At 40.0% G+C, this 16,107-nt stretch overlaps 1 protein-coding gene across 1 annotated transcript in view; it reads right to left on the bottom strand.

Moving 5' to 3' along the window:
- The window catches only part of URB1 (URB1 ribosome biogenesis homolog), a 24,613-nt gene extending 8,506 nt beyond the window's left edge, over positions 1 to 16,107 (bottom strand). Inside the window, exons 1-27 of the mRNA XM_053456808.1 lie at positions 15,891 to 16,107; positions 14,804 to 14,943; positions 14,353 to 14,504; positions 13,799 to 13,931; positions 13,384 to 13,480; positions 12,962 to 13,047; positions 12,544 to 12,669; positions 11,852 to 11,982; positions 10,893 to 11,088; positions 10,211 to 10,348; positions 9,507 to 9,680; positions 9,115 to 9,277; positions 8,760 to 8,882; positions 8,417 to 8,529; positions 7,867 to 7,983; positions 7,632 to 7,748; positions 7,240 to 7,378; positions 6,956 to 7,126; positions 6,512 to 6,711; positions 5,751 to 5,963; positions 4,966 to 5,145; positions 3,539 to 4,355; positions 3,125 to 3,326; positions 2,177 to 2,366; positions 1,777 to 1,835; positions 1,386 to 1,579; positions 304 to 414 (exon numbers count right to left, since the gene is read on the bottom strand). Coding sequence (XP_053312783.1) covers positions 304 to 414; positions 1,386 to 1,579; positions 1,777 to 1,835; positions 2,177 to 2,366; positions 3,125 to 3,326; positions 3,539 to 4,355; positions 4,966 to 5,145; positions 5,751 to 5,963; positions 6,512 to 6,711; positions 6,956 to 7,126; positions 7,240 to 7,378; positions 7,632 to 7,748; positions 7,867 to 7,983; positions 8,417 to 8,529; positions 8,760 to 8,882; positions 9,115 to 9,277; positions 9,507 to 9,680; positions 10,211 to 10,348; positions 10,893 to 11,088; positions 11,852 to 11,982; positions 12,544 to 12,669; positions 12,962 to 13,047; positions 13,384 to 13,480; positions 13,799 to 13,931; positions 14,353 to 14,504; positions 14,804 to 14,943; positions 15,891 to 16,026 — 4,618 coding nt within the window. The 5' untranslated portion in view covers positions 16,027 to 16,107. The remainder of the gene's footprint in view (positions 1 to 303; positions 415 to 1,385; positions 1,580 to 1,776; positions 1,836 to 2,176; positions 2,367 to 3,124; positions 3,327 to 3,538; positions 4,356 to 4,965; positions 5,146 to 5,750; positions 5,964 to 6,511; positions 6,712 to 6,955; positions 7,127 to 7,239; positions 7,379 to 7,631; positions 7,749 to 7,866; positions 7,984 to 8,416; positions 8,530 to 8,759; positions 8,883 to 9,114; positions 9,278 to 9,506; positions 9,681 to 10,210; positions 10,349 to 10,892; positions 11,089 to 11,851; positions 11,983 to 12,543; positions 12,670 to 12,961; positions 13,048 to 13,383; positions 13,481 to 13,798; positions 13,932 to 14,352; positions 14,505 to 14,803; positions 14,944 to 15,890) is intronic.

The following is a 16,107-nucleotide window of genomic DNA, read 5'->3' as shown; positions in this document are numbered from 1 at the left end:
GAAAAAAAAAAAAAAGAGAGTTGGATATTCTAAGGAAGAGCTGTAAAGATTAAAACACAATAAAATCCAATGGAATCAGTCCAGCATTAGATGTTGTAGCATTTACCCTATGAATTATTTCAGAATCAGCAGATAATCTGATCTATAGAAACAAATAAAGACCAGGAAGCCACGATAAACATGTTCTCATCGAGTCTTCATGGAACCAACAGCAATAACACTATATATATATAGCACATATAAAATATGCACTATAGGCTTCATTTCTGACGATAATCCAACGTTATTAATGTTTTCTTTTACCTGTCCTGCTCATAGTTGCTCCATAGGCTCCCAGTAGCACAGCAAAGTGATTGCCATCGCAGACAGACGGACATTTCTTAACAATCGTCCTCAGCAGATCCACTAACAATTCTGTTGGGTGGGATAAATAATAATAAAAAAAAAATAATAACCAACTGGAGTTTGTGTTCTCATCACAAGCCTGTAAAGAATTACTACAAGACAATGGTCGACACATAGCACCGCAGTTCCGAAGGAGCCCCAAAAACAGTCCCTCTTAAAATCTGAATGCCTGTCACTTTTTCCTCCCTTGATGTTTTCTAGGAGCTCAGAATGCTTGCCGGGTATGATATCACAGCGTTGTACATTAAATAATGTATTATTCATTAAGTAAACCGTTTTCATCACTCACAATCAAAGCACCGCCTCTAGCCACACCCCCATATAATAAATGCCCATTTCCCCCCATTTTAAAAGCTGGATGGGCAACAAAATGCAGAATTAGAAACGCGCTAGTGCTGTCAATCCCCTCCGCGTGAAAAACCCTTCAACCATGTAAAACATTTGCCTCATTCGTACTTATATAGTCACTCAATTGTCATGTGACACAAATGCAGGCTGTTGCCATAGAAACTGAAAATGTCTCTTAAAAGTTTGTGTTGATTAAAACTTCAGAAGAAAGACTAAAATAACAGATCTGATAGGGCTTATCCGCTTTACATACTAGACAGCGCAACCAAGAATTTAAGTGGAACAACAACTTTAAAAATGATCCCTTAGAAGGATCCGAGCTTCTGGGGCTTCCGCTGACCTCACATTTAGTAATAAAAACTAAAAACTGACAGTTGTTACCATTCAACAATTATTAACCAAGGATCTGAGGGATAAACATTCCCTTTAATGATGATGACCAGATGGGACCACTGAGAATTTGCTTTTTATAACCCACAACGCATTCTCCACGCAGGTCTCCCTACAGAAGCTTGCTGCTTCCGGTCAGAATTATTAACCCCCACTTTAGGCTATACAAGGCAATTTTAAATGTCTAAGATAATACGGTAATGCATGGGAAACGACGCAAAAAAACCCCCCCAAACTACCACCTCGCGTGTCACTGTGCGCATCTTCTTCTTCTCGGGACCTCAGCAGGGTGGGCAAAAATAAGGAATGCTGCGTTATCATCATGTGAACAACGGGTAACTCCACCAGGGCCGCGGTGCACGGGCCGTCCGAGTCGTACCACTGGACAACGCCGGCGTTAAGAACATCCAAGAAAGTGCAGTCCTTGTAACGATATCTGTAATAGACGGGCAGCAAAAAAAATAAAATGATTATTTGACGTTCTTTTAATAAATCCGTTACAAATGGATACTACGAATAACAAGGCTGGCCTCTAATTAACTTTGCGGCTATATATGTAGGACAATGTATAGCAAACCCTCTTCAAGGCACACTATTTGAACAATTTTAACTGAAAAGTTAGTAAATATTTACTTGAGTCCGGTTTTCACCAGCTTGTTCCACTCATCCGGCACATCTTCCTTAACAAAAGGCTGTTTAAGAAGGGGAAAAAAGGGAAAAAGCTGATGATCAAAGTATCCAAACACAAGAAAAAGTACGTAGTCGTGAAGTTCAAGTAAAAATGTTAACTACACCTTCAGATCCAACTTAAGTTTTTCTCTAAGGTGGCTGGTAGAAAAAAGTCTATTGTAAGACTTATGCATGTATTCCACAACTTGTAATGGAGATTATGAAGAGTGAAGAATGTATGGACACAGCACAGCCCTATAAATCTAGATATGCATATGTCATAATCTCGCTCGTTTAGAAACAGATGACATCACTATATAAAGGTTTGTCAGTAAACCGGGAAGTTTTCCTTCTTCTCTCCTACCATGAGGTCCTTGAGACGGGAAGCCATGGCAGCCTCTGCTTCCGGTGCGGCACCCTCCTCCTGCTCTTTGTTGGCATTGTACGCGGCAGTCAGACACTTCATACACGCCGCCAACAGCGTCCGCTTCCAAGAACAGATCCGTGGCCCAGCACAGGCTGCCGCTTGTGAAACAGATTCAGCCAAAAGCCATCTGCAGGAAGTGAAATCGGGGAAAAAGAAACAAGGTCATCGTTAACAAAAAGTGCTGCGAGACATCGGAGAATATTGTAAAGTAGCTCAGGCAATGAGAAGCGGGCAACCATTTGTAAGACGGGTCGGATATCACCTTTTTAGTTGATCCCTTTAAGTTGTTTTTTTTTTTTTTTTGGCTAATCACTCAGCAGATGAGAAGAATATGGCTGCCATATTTACATTAAGAATAGGATTCATCAGAAGCTCAACCCCAATGTGTAGAAAATCCTGTTTGGAGTTGGTGAAAGCAGCCATTATTGGACATCTGTCCCGTGCCTGCGCCGGCAGTCACGCTACCCCATAGCTGCCCGTGTTTTGGGAGAGGGAATCTTAACTTTCTACTCTTTCACTGCATAAGAACGATCGACACTATGACTTATCCCTTTACTCTTTATTTTAGACAAATATCAATTATTTTTCTGAAAACCGAGATTTGGTCAATAAATTACAACCTTCCAACAAGGAAGGAAACAGATGGAATACATAGCTGCCAGACTAACACTTGGCAAACACAAAGGCAAATTCCTATTCATGTATTCTAGTTCTCGTTATAACATTATGGGAATTATTGTATGCATGAGATATATACAGAGATTGATATGTAAATTCCATTAGAGTACTCCATTTGCATATAAGGCAGTGTCGGTGATGTCAGAAGCTGCTGATTTACTGCCTTCTTTCAAATATTTATAAAAGACACACAGATAACACACGTACTTTTCTCGACTCCAAGACTGCGCCAAAATATCCGGGAGCTGATCGAGAACGTTCTCCAACTCGTTGGAAGCGGATATTCGGATGAGCCGGGAAAGCACCGCCGCTTGATCCAGCGAAGGTTCGGGGGTTTCGGGGGTTAGCGCCACCTTCACCAGTTTGCTCCAGAAGGCATCTTTCAGGACGTGCAGAACAGCAGAAGACACTAAGAGAGACGGAGCAGGAGATGTGACAATAAAGGCAATACTGCCGGAACGCGAGCCCTTAAAAGCTAAATAAATTATTTTAGATAATAAAATGTGAATGCTTGCTTTGTAAGCGGTTTATGCACTTACATATCTAAAGTACGCATTGTTGCATCAAGAGCGCAGAAGCTCTGAGCGACTCGATTCATGGAGCGCTCCGTCTATTACTTACCTTCGGAAGGGCGTGAAAACGTGAAGTTTTCCCGGCATTCTAAGTACTTGCTGATCAGCGGCAGGTAGACGTCCATGTGTTTTTTCAGGCGTTTCTCTATTCCCGGACTTAAACACCACAACTCAAAGCGCAGCAAGTGGGTCCTGCTGTTCTGAATCAGCAGAGCTGCCACGGAGAGGCACGTCTCGGTCATCTCGTTGAGACAGTGGGTCAACACATCCACGTCGCAAACGTGGGCGAGCGCCGGTTCGTTCCGCAGAGCCTCGTACAGCACCGTTTCAATCTCTCCCGCGGAAGATGTGGATAGGAGGCTACCCACTCCTCTCACGTGCTCCACGGAGGAGGTCAAGTCTGCCAGCTGTTGCTTTCTCTGACAACCTTCAGTAAGAAGCTGGACCAGGATTCTTCCATGAGCGCTTAATTCTTTATCCACCAGAAGAAATTCTTTAGGGAGCCTCAAAACAGCCAGGGTGATTGGATTCAGTTGCGCGGTGTCCATGTACGGGTGTAAATTCTGCAAAGCTTCGAACGGATGGGATATTTTATTCGATTTCTTCTTAAATGACTCAAGTTCCTTTAGGACGCTTTCTGAGATGGAGTCGAAATATTTGGATGCCAATTGCAAATGGTTGCTTTCTTGAAGCAGACGGGCACTATAGGTCAGCAGCTGGATGACGCCTTGATTCAAACTAGAGGACAGCAATTTAACGCTCACAGGGCTTAAGCTATGCGGTGGGACGGACTGGCGTTCCAGAGCCAAGAACCAGTTCTCCAAAGTGGGATGTCTGAAGATCACGCCGAGTATATCTTCCAGAATCTAGAACAGAGGAAGGAAAAGCGTTTAGGAAGCGGCGGGTTAATTCACAAGCTGGTGTCGTATCAATCTTTATCCCAATTCTACAGTTATAATGAGTAGCGTGTGTGCAAGAACTTAGCTAGAAACAGAGACAACAGTTTGTCAGCATATTCAGAGAAAACGTTTTCTGCAAAGAGAAACCTTAATGTAATAAAAGGAACCTTAGGTGATTAGTGTTACATTAACCCTGCGCTCTTTTGCACCAAATCTCAAAACTTCAAAAGGCAAAAGAAAATTCTAACACATGGGCTGCAAATAAAAAAAAAACATTTAATGATGTCAAACGCAGTGTAAATGGAAGCTCCCCAAAGGAAAAGGAGAGCCTCTCATAAACCTATTGGGATCAGAGGCAATAAACAAAACAAAACAAACAGTGGATATATGGACACGACAGGCCCTGGAACGCTAACAGAGAATATGGAGGTCAACGGTGTCTGGAAAATCACAATACATTCTTAGATATCCACCAGCAGGGATCTACCAGCATGTGACAGTAACCCGGTTGTGTGGGGCCAGAGAAGACGTTCACTCTCGCCACCGAGTATCGATAAGAAACGTTTAGTCGGGTTACCGTGTTCTCCTGAGACTCCAGCACACTTATGGAATCACTGTCCACAAAGAGCTCCGACTCGGTCTTGGTCTCTTCTACCGCTTGTTGGTGACTGGCTTTTGCCACCTCGTATCTGCGCAGGAGACCTTGTAGAAGATCCAGGAAAAGGCGGACTAGATTTGCTCCAGAAGCTTTTTTCACCTGGAAATGAAAAAAAAAAGATATCTCTTCAAAGTGACAGCGCGCCACATGCTGGATGGATACTCAAAAAACCCCCAAAAAATAGTTCAGACAAAAACAATGATTTTGCACCTTTTGGATAAATTAATAAGTATTTCAGGAACTGTTAATGCTGCTTCACTGTAGACTTTGAAACTCATGTACTTAAGAAATTAACAAACAACAGACAAAAACACCATTACATCTTCTGTTTCATGTGCATTTTTGTATAACGTCTGTAAATCTGCCTCACTATATATTTTAGCATTTATTTGTTCAATAATATTTAGCATAACATATAATATTAGCATTAACATCCAAAACGAGACACATGTATGGGGGGCCCTGGGATTTTGTGCGGTCAATGGTTTACAAAATCTCCTACATATAAAATAATCCGTATACCTCTTCTCTTGTTTTGATATCTTTTCTAACCTGCCTGTTGTTATGACTTCTGCACTTAAATAATGAGTCATATTTTCAATTCAAATTTATATTACGTGCTAATCTGAAAACCGTGCGCAGAGTGCGAGGACGGCATTTTGTCAGCTCTGTTGAGGGAAGAATATTCACTCATCTTCTCTGACCTTGCTGAAGTTGTCCGCGGTCGTCTTGAGGTAAAGCACTGTATGTCTGACAGCTACTGGAAGCTCCTCTAGTGCGACCTGCGAGATTACATCTTTCAGAGTCTCTTCTTCGTGACTGTCTGAAGGACCACTCTTCATAAACGTCTTCTTCAGCAACGAGGAGTACGAGGATTCATCTGCCAGACCAGTTTCAGAGTCATCAAGTCCACTGAACTGCAACGATGTACAAAGATCGCGATTTCTAAAGTGTCACCTTTTATAATAAAAACATTAAGTCTTCCAAACAGTCTTTAATACAAATCCAAGGTTTAGTTTTAAAATATTTCATGATATAAATATCATCTTCATCAGCGTCATGTTCTAAGATCTCCAGAACTCATCTCAAAAGGATACAGACATTCTAAAAAGAGTTCAGAGAATGGTCTCCGGGATAAAATGATCAGGAACGGCATTTAAATACATAAAGGGAAGCATATTACCTGAGGAGGACAAGAGCTCAAGATCCTAAATTAGAGGGTCAGAGGTTTAGCTACAACATAATGACGTCTTATTTTACTGACAAGGTGCTATTAGTGGAACAGCCACCCAGCAGAAGTGGTAGAGTCTAATAAGCAAATGAATTTAAACATACAAGGGATAGGCATATGGTTATCCTGAATCTAAGATGAGACCAAGGAACTGATTAAGGACAATACAGCAGGAAAAACAGGCAGACTAGATGAAGAACATTCCAACACCCAATATAATCCAGGCTCACTTACCAGGGTTTCTTTGTTAGAAGTGGGTACCCAGAGGCTGTAGTACTTATAAAACCGCCCAAGCAAGGCATATTTGGAGGAGTTTGCGTCTAGAGCATTTAATTCTTTGTCGTAAGACTGAATCATTAGACAAAGAGCAAGTGGGTCCCTCTGGGTGTGAAGGACATCCGTTAAAACCGAGACAAGATACTGCAGGACACAATCTAAGAAATAAAACGCAAGAATGTGAAGCGATGCAGGATTCTTGGTCCGATTTCATAATTTAGTTCACAATAAGATTTTCAGTACTTACTAACAATGACGGAAAGGGTTAAAGTCTTTTGGGGAAAACAAATGAATGGGAATGGACCCATCTACAACATTTCCACGCAATTCCTAATTTCCAAGTAGAGCAGCACAAAGACTAGAATGGATAAGGAAGATACTATGATCCACTGCTATGCATACCATTTCCATTCTCCTCCAGGGCCAGCAGCTTATTCCGTGCCTCCAAAGCCACAGGTACAACAGCACTAAAAGGAAACGTTTGGACGATCAGGTCCTCGCCCAGGGTAAAGCCAATCTCTTCATCGAGTCCTTCGCTGCCCTCAACAATGACATCCACCATGTCCAGAACATCTGTACAAGGAAGGAACAGACATAAAGGAATACGGCAAAAACCAGGTAGTACACAGCGCAAGAAAACGACAAATCGTGCATTCAGTATGATGCAAAGTAAACTACGAGCTGACCGTCGATATGTGAGATAGGGATGCTGACTGTATCGGAGTCCTGCTTGGTGGAGCTGGTCTGCAGGACGCTGGCCTCTTGGACATAATCGGCTGCTTTGTCGGAGTATGGATAGGGGTTAGACACCACTTTAATTAAAACCTACAGGGAAAAGATAAGGAGTTAGGCTTGGGGGGGGGGACTTAAAAGCATAACAGTCAATATAAAGAATGAATTTCCAATGACCCACTTCTACCATCAGTGACCCCTTTTCTACCATCATGAAAAGAGCACCCGGTACACAAGCAATCGGGCAGAATAACTGAACGGCTTGAGAGCTGGGATCATTAGACATGAGAATTCGGACAGTCTACACGCAATCAGAAAAATGTAACAAGTGCGGAAGATTATATACCCGTTCCAAAAACCGGATGACCGTTTCGCTTGAGTCGGCTTTTACTTTATCGAGATGTCTCAACCAGAGGTCCAACTCTTTCCAAGTATACTCAAACACTCCACTGTCACGAAGAACCTAGAAAGAGTTAAAATAAAGAGATAGATGAAGACGATCTGGTAGCATGTGGTATCTGAAGGTTAGTAAATAAATAAAAATAACATAAAAAACACTAAAAACATAAATTAAAGCGTACCTTTATAATCAATAGTCTGGTTGAATTTTTGAGCTGTGGTTTGTTACAGGACACAAACATTTTCAGAAGCAGATAGAACACAGATTTCTCTCCACACACATCCGGGACATCCTGAAACTGAATCAAAATGAAGAACATAAAGACACGACGGAAAGAAGAGAGATTTCACTTTAAAACTGATTTAATTTTACTTTAAGGATTTTTAACAATTATGAATATACAACTTTACTAAAAGCAAATCTACTCATATGGCCCACAAGACGTTCTGATAAAACAATTATGTTCAAAAAACAGAATTGTTTTATCTGTTTTGTATATTTCTGGCTGTATAAGCTGGATCCAGATGGAATAATGCAGGATACGATGTACCATTTATCCACACCTTGTTTTGACTTTATTGACCCTTAAATATATATTTTAGCAGCAAAATGTTAAGTGTCTTAATTAATGTATTTTATGTATTACATGTGTGTGTATCTATATCTATATCTATATCTATCACAGAAGTGTGAAGTGGAGAGAATCAGAACACAAGAACAAAGGAATATACCTGGAACTTAAACCAAGAAAACTTGCTGGCTGGAAGCTCAAGAGCAACTTGAAGGATCTGCTGCTGAAGCATAGGAGGAACCTCTTCCCGAATGCCGCTCTCACTCACAATACCTGCGTTTTGGGGAAGAATAAACAGATGCATGAAATAAACAAAACCGTATGATTTCTGGGACTTCCTCTTTATATACCGGCTATTTAATTCTCGGTGTACTTATAGCACTTATGATTTTGGATATGGTAGCTAAAGTAAAGAGTTTTATTATTATGGACAAACTATAATACAAGTGGCGGCTCTGCCCAGAAGCTTATAATCTAGATGAGAATGCGCCAAGGTAGGTTACCTTTTAGGAGTTTGCTGAAATCGAAGTTACACTGAGCTACCAGGTGTGGAACGACCCTCTGATACAGACACAGGACCTGCAAGAGGGAGGCCTTCAGGAGAACGCTTTGGAAGTCATCTGAACCTGGACGGAAAGACAAGAGGCTTCAGTACCCACTAAAACATGGACACATATACGAAAAAAAAGGATAGTTCCCCCCAAAAAACAAAACAGAGTTAGGAAGTAGATTTACACTCTGTATCCAATCACTCCAAGTGATTTATATTTGCTTTTAGATACTTTTGCATTCTATCCCATGAAGGCTCCTCCGCTACGGACCAGACCCCCGCAGAAGTGTCTAAGAATGTACTCTAACCATGTTCTTCTTCCGTAACCTCGGGAATTTCCTGGAATGAGGTCGTTGGATTTGTTTCTGCATCCGGGGTCTCTTCGGCGCCCTTTTTACCATCAGCTTCTGCGCCTTCTGTCTTTAAAAGGGATTGCCATACAGCTACAACGGTATTCATATCTGGCAAAAGCTGCAAACAAAATAAGATAAAAAAATAAATTATCAGGGGCTGGTTTTGTTTTGTTTTTTTATTATTATTTTAAAGGCTGAAATGTTTTCTGTACTATCCCAGTGTGACTGAGATCTAAGAACCTCGTATTACTCTCCTACTTACCCCCACGGCAGAGTAAACATAATTAAAGCAAGAGTTCCACTACAGCGAGACAGCTGCCTAGCTGCCTCTGCGTAAGTCGCCTTACCTTACTGAGGGCTTCTTTGTATTTCTGGGAGAATTCGGCCATTGCAGCCAGCGTGTATATTTCAGATTTTTGCCAGACATCTTCTCGCAGGCAGTGATGGATGTTCTGCTCTGCCCGCTTCAGTATGGCGGACACGAGGGACAGGATCGTGTGCTTAACTATTTTGTTTGGCAGCTAAATCGGTGAGGACAAAAATAAAAAAAATCACTTTATTACCAGTCACCGGTCAAATCAATCACACAAGACGTGAATTAAACTGCACCCAGTGATCCCTGGCTTTATGTGTTGAAATGGAACACAAACAGAATTAGCAGATTTCCCAATAGTTTTTTTTTGACTTGGAAGTTTTTGGTCCAATGGCTCTTATTTCAGATCTCATAATCCCCTGCGATTTATGAAGAAAATAACATCAAAAATTAATGTAGCTGCCCATTTAAACAGTATCTATATATATATATATATATATATATATATATATATATATATACATATATTTATATATATATATATATATATATATATATATATATATATATATAGATATATATATATATATATATATAGATTTATATATATATATAGATATATAGATATATATTTTAATAACACCTAAAATGACATGGATATTAATGGCACCATAACGGCTTCACAGCCTTTAAACCATTATATTTACATTGGTATGTTGTTGGTGATAAAACACTCACATTTAGTCCCTGTGTGAAGAAGGCCTTGTTACAGACGGGCGCTACTGTAGTTACCATCACCATGGATATGAGTCGCGGGAACGGGACAAACTCGGTCGTCCTGAAAGCAGCAGAGACCGGTGGCAGGGCTTCATAAATCTGAAGGGAGAAACAAACATTACCGGTAAATATACGCAGAACCCGCCACGGCCGGCCACATATTGCGATTGCGAGACATTTAAATAAGTGACGATAAAGTCTGAATGGGGGAATACGCCAATATTATTTCATACGCTATAACCAAAGAAGGCATTTTATCAAATCACAGGCCTCTCTGCTTGAATGGACACTGCCGCCATCATATACAATTTAATGCATATTATAGCCGAGTGTCTTTTTTTAAATGAATACTTTTGTCCTTGTAAATGAATGAATGAACTCAGAATCCCCGCTATGCTCATGCATTAGCCTCTGCACCTCTGGGGCGACAGCGTGTAAGGCAATTTTTTATAAGATTGCATATAAACAAAGCTTATAAAGTACATTTTATGTTGGTGAGGCTAGAAAAGACATTGATAAAAACAATAATAGTGTAGCCCCTTTTCATTATTTTTTTTTGGAAGGCTGCATGCGTTACGAATGGCGACTGCCTTTAACTATACACATTTATGGTGTTGTGCAATCAAAAAGTCTGGTTCCTCACCTTTTTAAGTAATTTGATATTGTCCAGCCAGGCAGATTTGAGACGCGGAGCGAATGAATACTGGGTTTCTTTAAAGTACCTTCCCAGTAAATCAGGGCACACCTTGAGTATATTCACCGCGAGCTCAGCTACCAGGTCATCTTCGGTGGCACTTTTAAGGGAAACCAAAAACCTCAAAAGTACCAAATTCCCAGCCCTGGAAATGTAAATACAAATAGAAGGAACCAGTCATCTAAAATGTAGCTAAAATATACATACAAATTCAGATAATATGTTTATTGAACAGCATGTACTATCTCTGATATTTTTATTATGGATTTTTTTAAAGTTCCATCATATTCCACGGCGCTGTACTCTATGGGTAATGAGACACGACAATGACGAGAGAAGTCATTAACAAAATGTGAAGCGGGCACTGTTATACGTTGCATTGTATTCCTTTTGGATCATCCAAACTTATTTGTAGGTAATTAGATATACATGAACAGGGCAGAGGGTGTGTCAGTTCCCCAAATTATTTGAGGGGTGTGTGTTGAGTTTAGAAATACCCAATGTTTTAATGTTTTTTTTTGACAGTTATGGGGCAATAAGTACAAGGAGCTCAGAGGTCTCGTGAGGGTCTGGACAGCACTCTTGGAAGTTTCTTACCATTATTGTTTGCTGCAGAAGGGCGCCATGTTGTGAGAGGCATGCTGCCTTTCAATATGGTGCTTGTGATCGCTCAGGAGAGCAATCACGTGGCTCCCTGATTTGTTTTTGGTGTTGCTGAATACGTCTATATCGAGCCATTTCAGCAACACCAGCTGAGCAAAGAAAGCAATCGTTAATCGTTTCCAGAGCTCTTTCCAGCAGGTGGTTGCCGCCATATTTGAAAGGCATGCTAAATTCAGCGGAAATCCACTGCAAATGGAAAAGCATTGCTTCTTTGGTATCCCTTTCAAACAGAATTTTGTGTTTACCTTCCAGCCGTGCCGAGACTTGGATCGTAGAAATTAATTCCATGCTTCAGCGAACAGCAGAGGTCCATAAGGAAACCATGAACCAATTCCCTCACCATGACTTTTCCAGCTTCCTTTGTATCCTTGACATTCTTAAAGGTAGAGAACTTCAGCAAATCGGCAGATAAAACAGAATCCACATCTTTACAGCCAAAATACATAAAATCCAAAATACTTAGAATACAACTAAGGTAAAATCTCGTCTTCCCATCCGAGTTAAAGGAATAAAGGGGGGAAAAAAGGTTTTGGGTAAAAAAAAAAAAAAAAGACTGAAACGTTTAAAACAAACAGAGGTAGATAAAATAAAGTGACTCCTGCTAAAACCATACTTGGCTTTGAATTGCTTATCTTTTGAAAACCATACAACATTGTGCAATCAGGTGCGTCCAAAAGAACGTCACACCGATCAAGGACTGGAACATAATCATGTTGCCAGACAGCCACAAAGTATACCTACTAACGCACAGCAGTCCAAGAATATATATTTTCAGTCACTTTTTTGTGCTACATATTAAAGGTTAAGCTCAGACCTTGGTCACTCTGGCGGTTGTATGTTGAGATTGGGTCAGCCAAAGAAAAGGCAGAGTACTAAATTAGAAAAATAATAGATAAAGAAAATGAATCTGCAAAAGAGCTGCTAATCAGTGAACTACCTTGACATCCTCTGTGCTCACATCAACGATACCGTTCCAGCGGTAAAGCGAAGCAATGTGATTTAACATGACTGATGTAAAGAAGCGAACTTTCTGCGTCTTTGTGATTACTTTATTGTGAACAACCTAGGGAAAAAAAATATAAAAACTCTTTTATAGTCATACAGATTGTATATCTAGCAATAACCAAACATTTTCAATTTACCAAGAATTCCAAACTGATTTCTATTTATTTTTACATTTTTTTTAAAAATTTATTTAGGAAACTGGAGATTTTGGCTGTCCCTGGGACCTTTCTGTGTTAATCATAAAATTATCGTTAAGATTCAAGGAATGGTTCTATAGCAAAGTTTCTAATTCTGGTTTATATAACCCGAAAGCGGGACATCCCCGTCTACCAATAGTATACAGCGAGTACCTTGGTTCCAAGCAGCGAAAGCAGGAGATTAACAATAGAAATTCTGTCTTCCTTTACACCAGTGCTGAAAATCTCTCCAATGAAATCTGTAATACGGAAAACAAAGAGTTACTCAGCAGAAGAAAGGCCAGATATAACAATATTTTATTTAACCAGATAGCTATAGCCATATTTACCACTTTACACCATTTCAGTATATTTTTTTCTTATTTTTACAGTGGCCTTTATTGAATAACCCAAAATTAATATATAATTACATGTGCAGAAACAAAAAATGGGGAAACTTGATTTTGTTTTCTTACCCCCCCCTTTAATAAACAATATATTTTTCTCCTAAATGTCCTTTTTATTTCTCGGTTTTCAGAGTCCTATTCACAGAACATTTCTGATTGAAAGTTGTTGAGTTAACAACAAGCAAATACCTTTTAGTTCTAGGACTTGAACGATGGTTGTGTTATCTCCAGAAATCAGGAAAGACAGAGCAAACTGAATATACGCCATCCTGACATCCGGTCTCCCCTGTAACGGAAAAGAAACCGGCTGCGTGTTTATACGTAGAGACAAAAGCAAAAGTACTTCCATCAAAACAATGGATTTTACATATTAAAATAATCTATATTTTGTAAATTACACAGCACTCAAAAGAAATTCTGCAAAAAGCCTTTCCTACAATACATATTTTTTAAGCATTTGTTTTCCCTAAAAGACTAAAAGTAAACAAAGAATGCACTTGTTACTGTATTCACCCATCAGCATTTCAAACTATTGTCTTTCAATTCAGTAGGATGATAACAACAATCCCTTTTTGTGACAGATGAGTTCACAATATTCCATTACCTGTTTATCTCTCTTTTTTAACAACCCTGGCAGGAACTTGTTGTTAAAATCAAAATGGCTAAAAACATCCCTGGCGCACTCTGGTCCTTGAGTCACCATTGCAGACAACAAATTAAGGCAAATTCGAGACATCCTGAGAAAAACAAAACAAACAAAAAGTGGATTTAGGTAGAATTATGCTATTAATAGCTAACTTTGTCACTACCATTTTATTACATTTAGACATACTTTATAAAAAGCATAAAAGAGCTGCATTGCTCCCCAATGATCCACCATTGGTGATGCATACATACATCATGTGTTCAACCGAACACATATCCTGCAGGCAATTAGCTGGGGCAGGTAAAAGGGCAAATTTGTTTGAAGGGAGTTCTGCAGAACCCCCCCCCCATGCTTTAAAGTATATGAGTATATGATGGCTGGAGTACCTCTTTTAAGTACTGGGTTGTACATAGTGCTGTAATGTTAAGATATTTAACATGAGTGAGAAAGACACACACACACACACTATATATATATTTACATTGCAATGTACATAGCTCACCGTGACTTACCTGTGGGTCACCGAGTATACAGACGCATATATAATCTTCATGTGTGAATTCAGCATGGTCTTCACTATGTTGACACCAGCCACGTTTAAGTGTGAGAGGTCGCTGGCGGTCCTCAATAAAATAGCCTCCAGAACTTGAAAAATTATCATATTCTGAAATCATTAAGCAATTTGATAAGCAAAAACTTCACGAAAAAATATGATGTGAAAATAAAAGCAACACTGTATTTTCTTTGTGTCACTGGGACAATGAATAATACAGTAGGTATTGCCTTATAGCATTCGTAACAGTTCTAAACGCACGTGGCCACTTTACAGTAACGCGTGGAACATACTGTATGGTTTGCTACAATTATTTTTACATGATTTAAAACAGTTTTCACAACTGGATCAGACTCTCCTGGCACCACCTTGGTTACCGACACGCACATCTACAAAGAGATGTCACCTACTTCATTTTCAGGGCGTCTCTCTCCATCTAACAATTTGAGAATCTCGATGCATTCCACAGAGATCTTGATGTACCCCTCGACCACGTCATACAAATCAGTGGAAGGCAGTTTTCTGGATAGGTTTAAAAATTGTCCCAAACCTAACAAAACAAAAAAAATCCAATAGATTTTAAGCATACAAAAACAGGGAGCTCATCTCCTTTTTTTTTTCAAAATCCAAAGTTTATTGGGTTTTTCAAAATTTTATGCAGGATGGGGTAAGGAAGGGTACAGAAGGCAAAAAAAGGGGGAAGGGGGAAAGGGGAAAGGGACAAAGGCAAAGGAAGTAATACAGCAATTGCAATATAACATGCCAGCAAGACACAGTGTATAAAATGAGCAAACCTGATCGAATAAAACACAAAGGATACAGGTGAAACAAACATGACCAGGCGCCCATCCAAGCATCAACGATACAAAGAGGCGAAATGAAACCTCATCTCCTTTTTTACCAATACATCTTGGCGTGTGGATTTTAAATTGTCTATGTTAAATATTTACACTACCCCCAATTGTAACAGCGCTACAGAATCTGTGGGCGCTATATAAATAGATTTCATGTAATCTGCCATGTAAGGGGTAAATTACAAACAAAAACAAAACAATCAACAATGAAAACTTCCATCCCACAGCGTTAACTATTATGCTTGGCTGGTCTTATTGGGGTTCACCTGAGTACAAGTCTAGGTTGGCTCTTCAAGGTGCATAATAAAAACGGTGAGATGAAACCCACTATTTAAAGGGACAGTCCTCACTAAAGAAGAACACCTATTAAAGTACTCTACACCATACTCATACTGTACAGAATCTCATACCAGAAGCAGTCTATTATAAAGAGAAAATACAGTTTGAATATTATTTTACTGACATCACTAAGCCAACAGGTAGCTTTCGAGGACTACAACTCCCATGACTGTAAGCTGGAATTTGGCTAGGCGCAGACTCTCTAGGGATCATGGGAGTTGTAGTTCTGTCGCAGCTGAGAAGCCAGTCGAAGTTTGCCCTACATAGACCAGTTACTGTGACTGCTCCTGCTTCCTCCCCTCACCTTTCAGGGCAGTCTGCGGATCCTTTAGCATGGATTTGAAGTGAGTCCCGGTGAACTCCACTTCCAGGGGTTTGGGTTTCTTTGCTTCTTGCTCAGCAGGCTCCATAGGAGCCGAACTCCGGCGCTTATTCCCCATGATGAGTGCGAGCTAGCGCACAACTCACAGCATAAGGGAATCCTCACTGTCAGCTAACCACGTGTGGCAGCATTCAGGAAA

The sequence above is a fragment of the Spea bombifrons genome, chromosome 2, assembly GCF_027358695.1.
Source record: "Spea bombifrons isolate aSpeBom1 chromosome 2, aSpeBom1.2.pri, whole genome shotgun sequence".
Classification (NCBI taxonomy): Eukaryota; Metazoa; Chordata; class Amphibia; order Anura; family Pelobatidae; genus Spea; species Spea bombifrons.
This window is presented reverse-complemented; position numbering and strand designations above follow the sequence as displayed.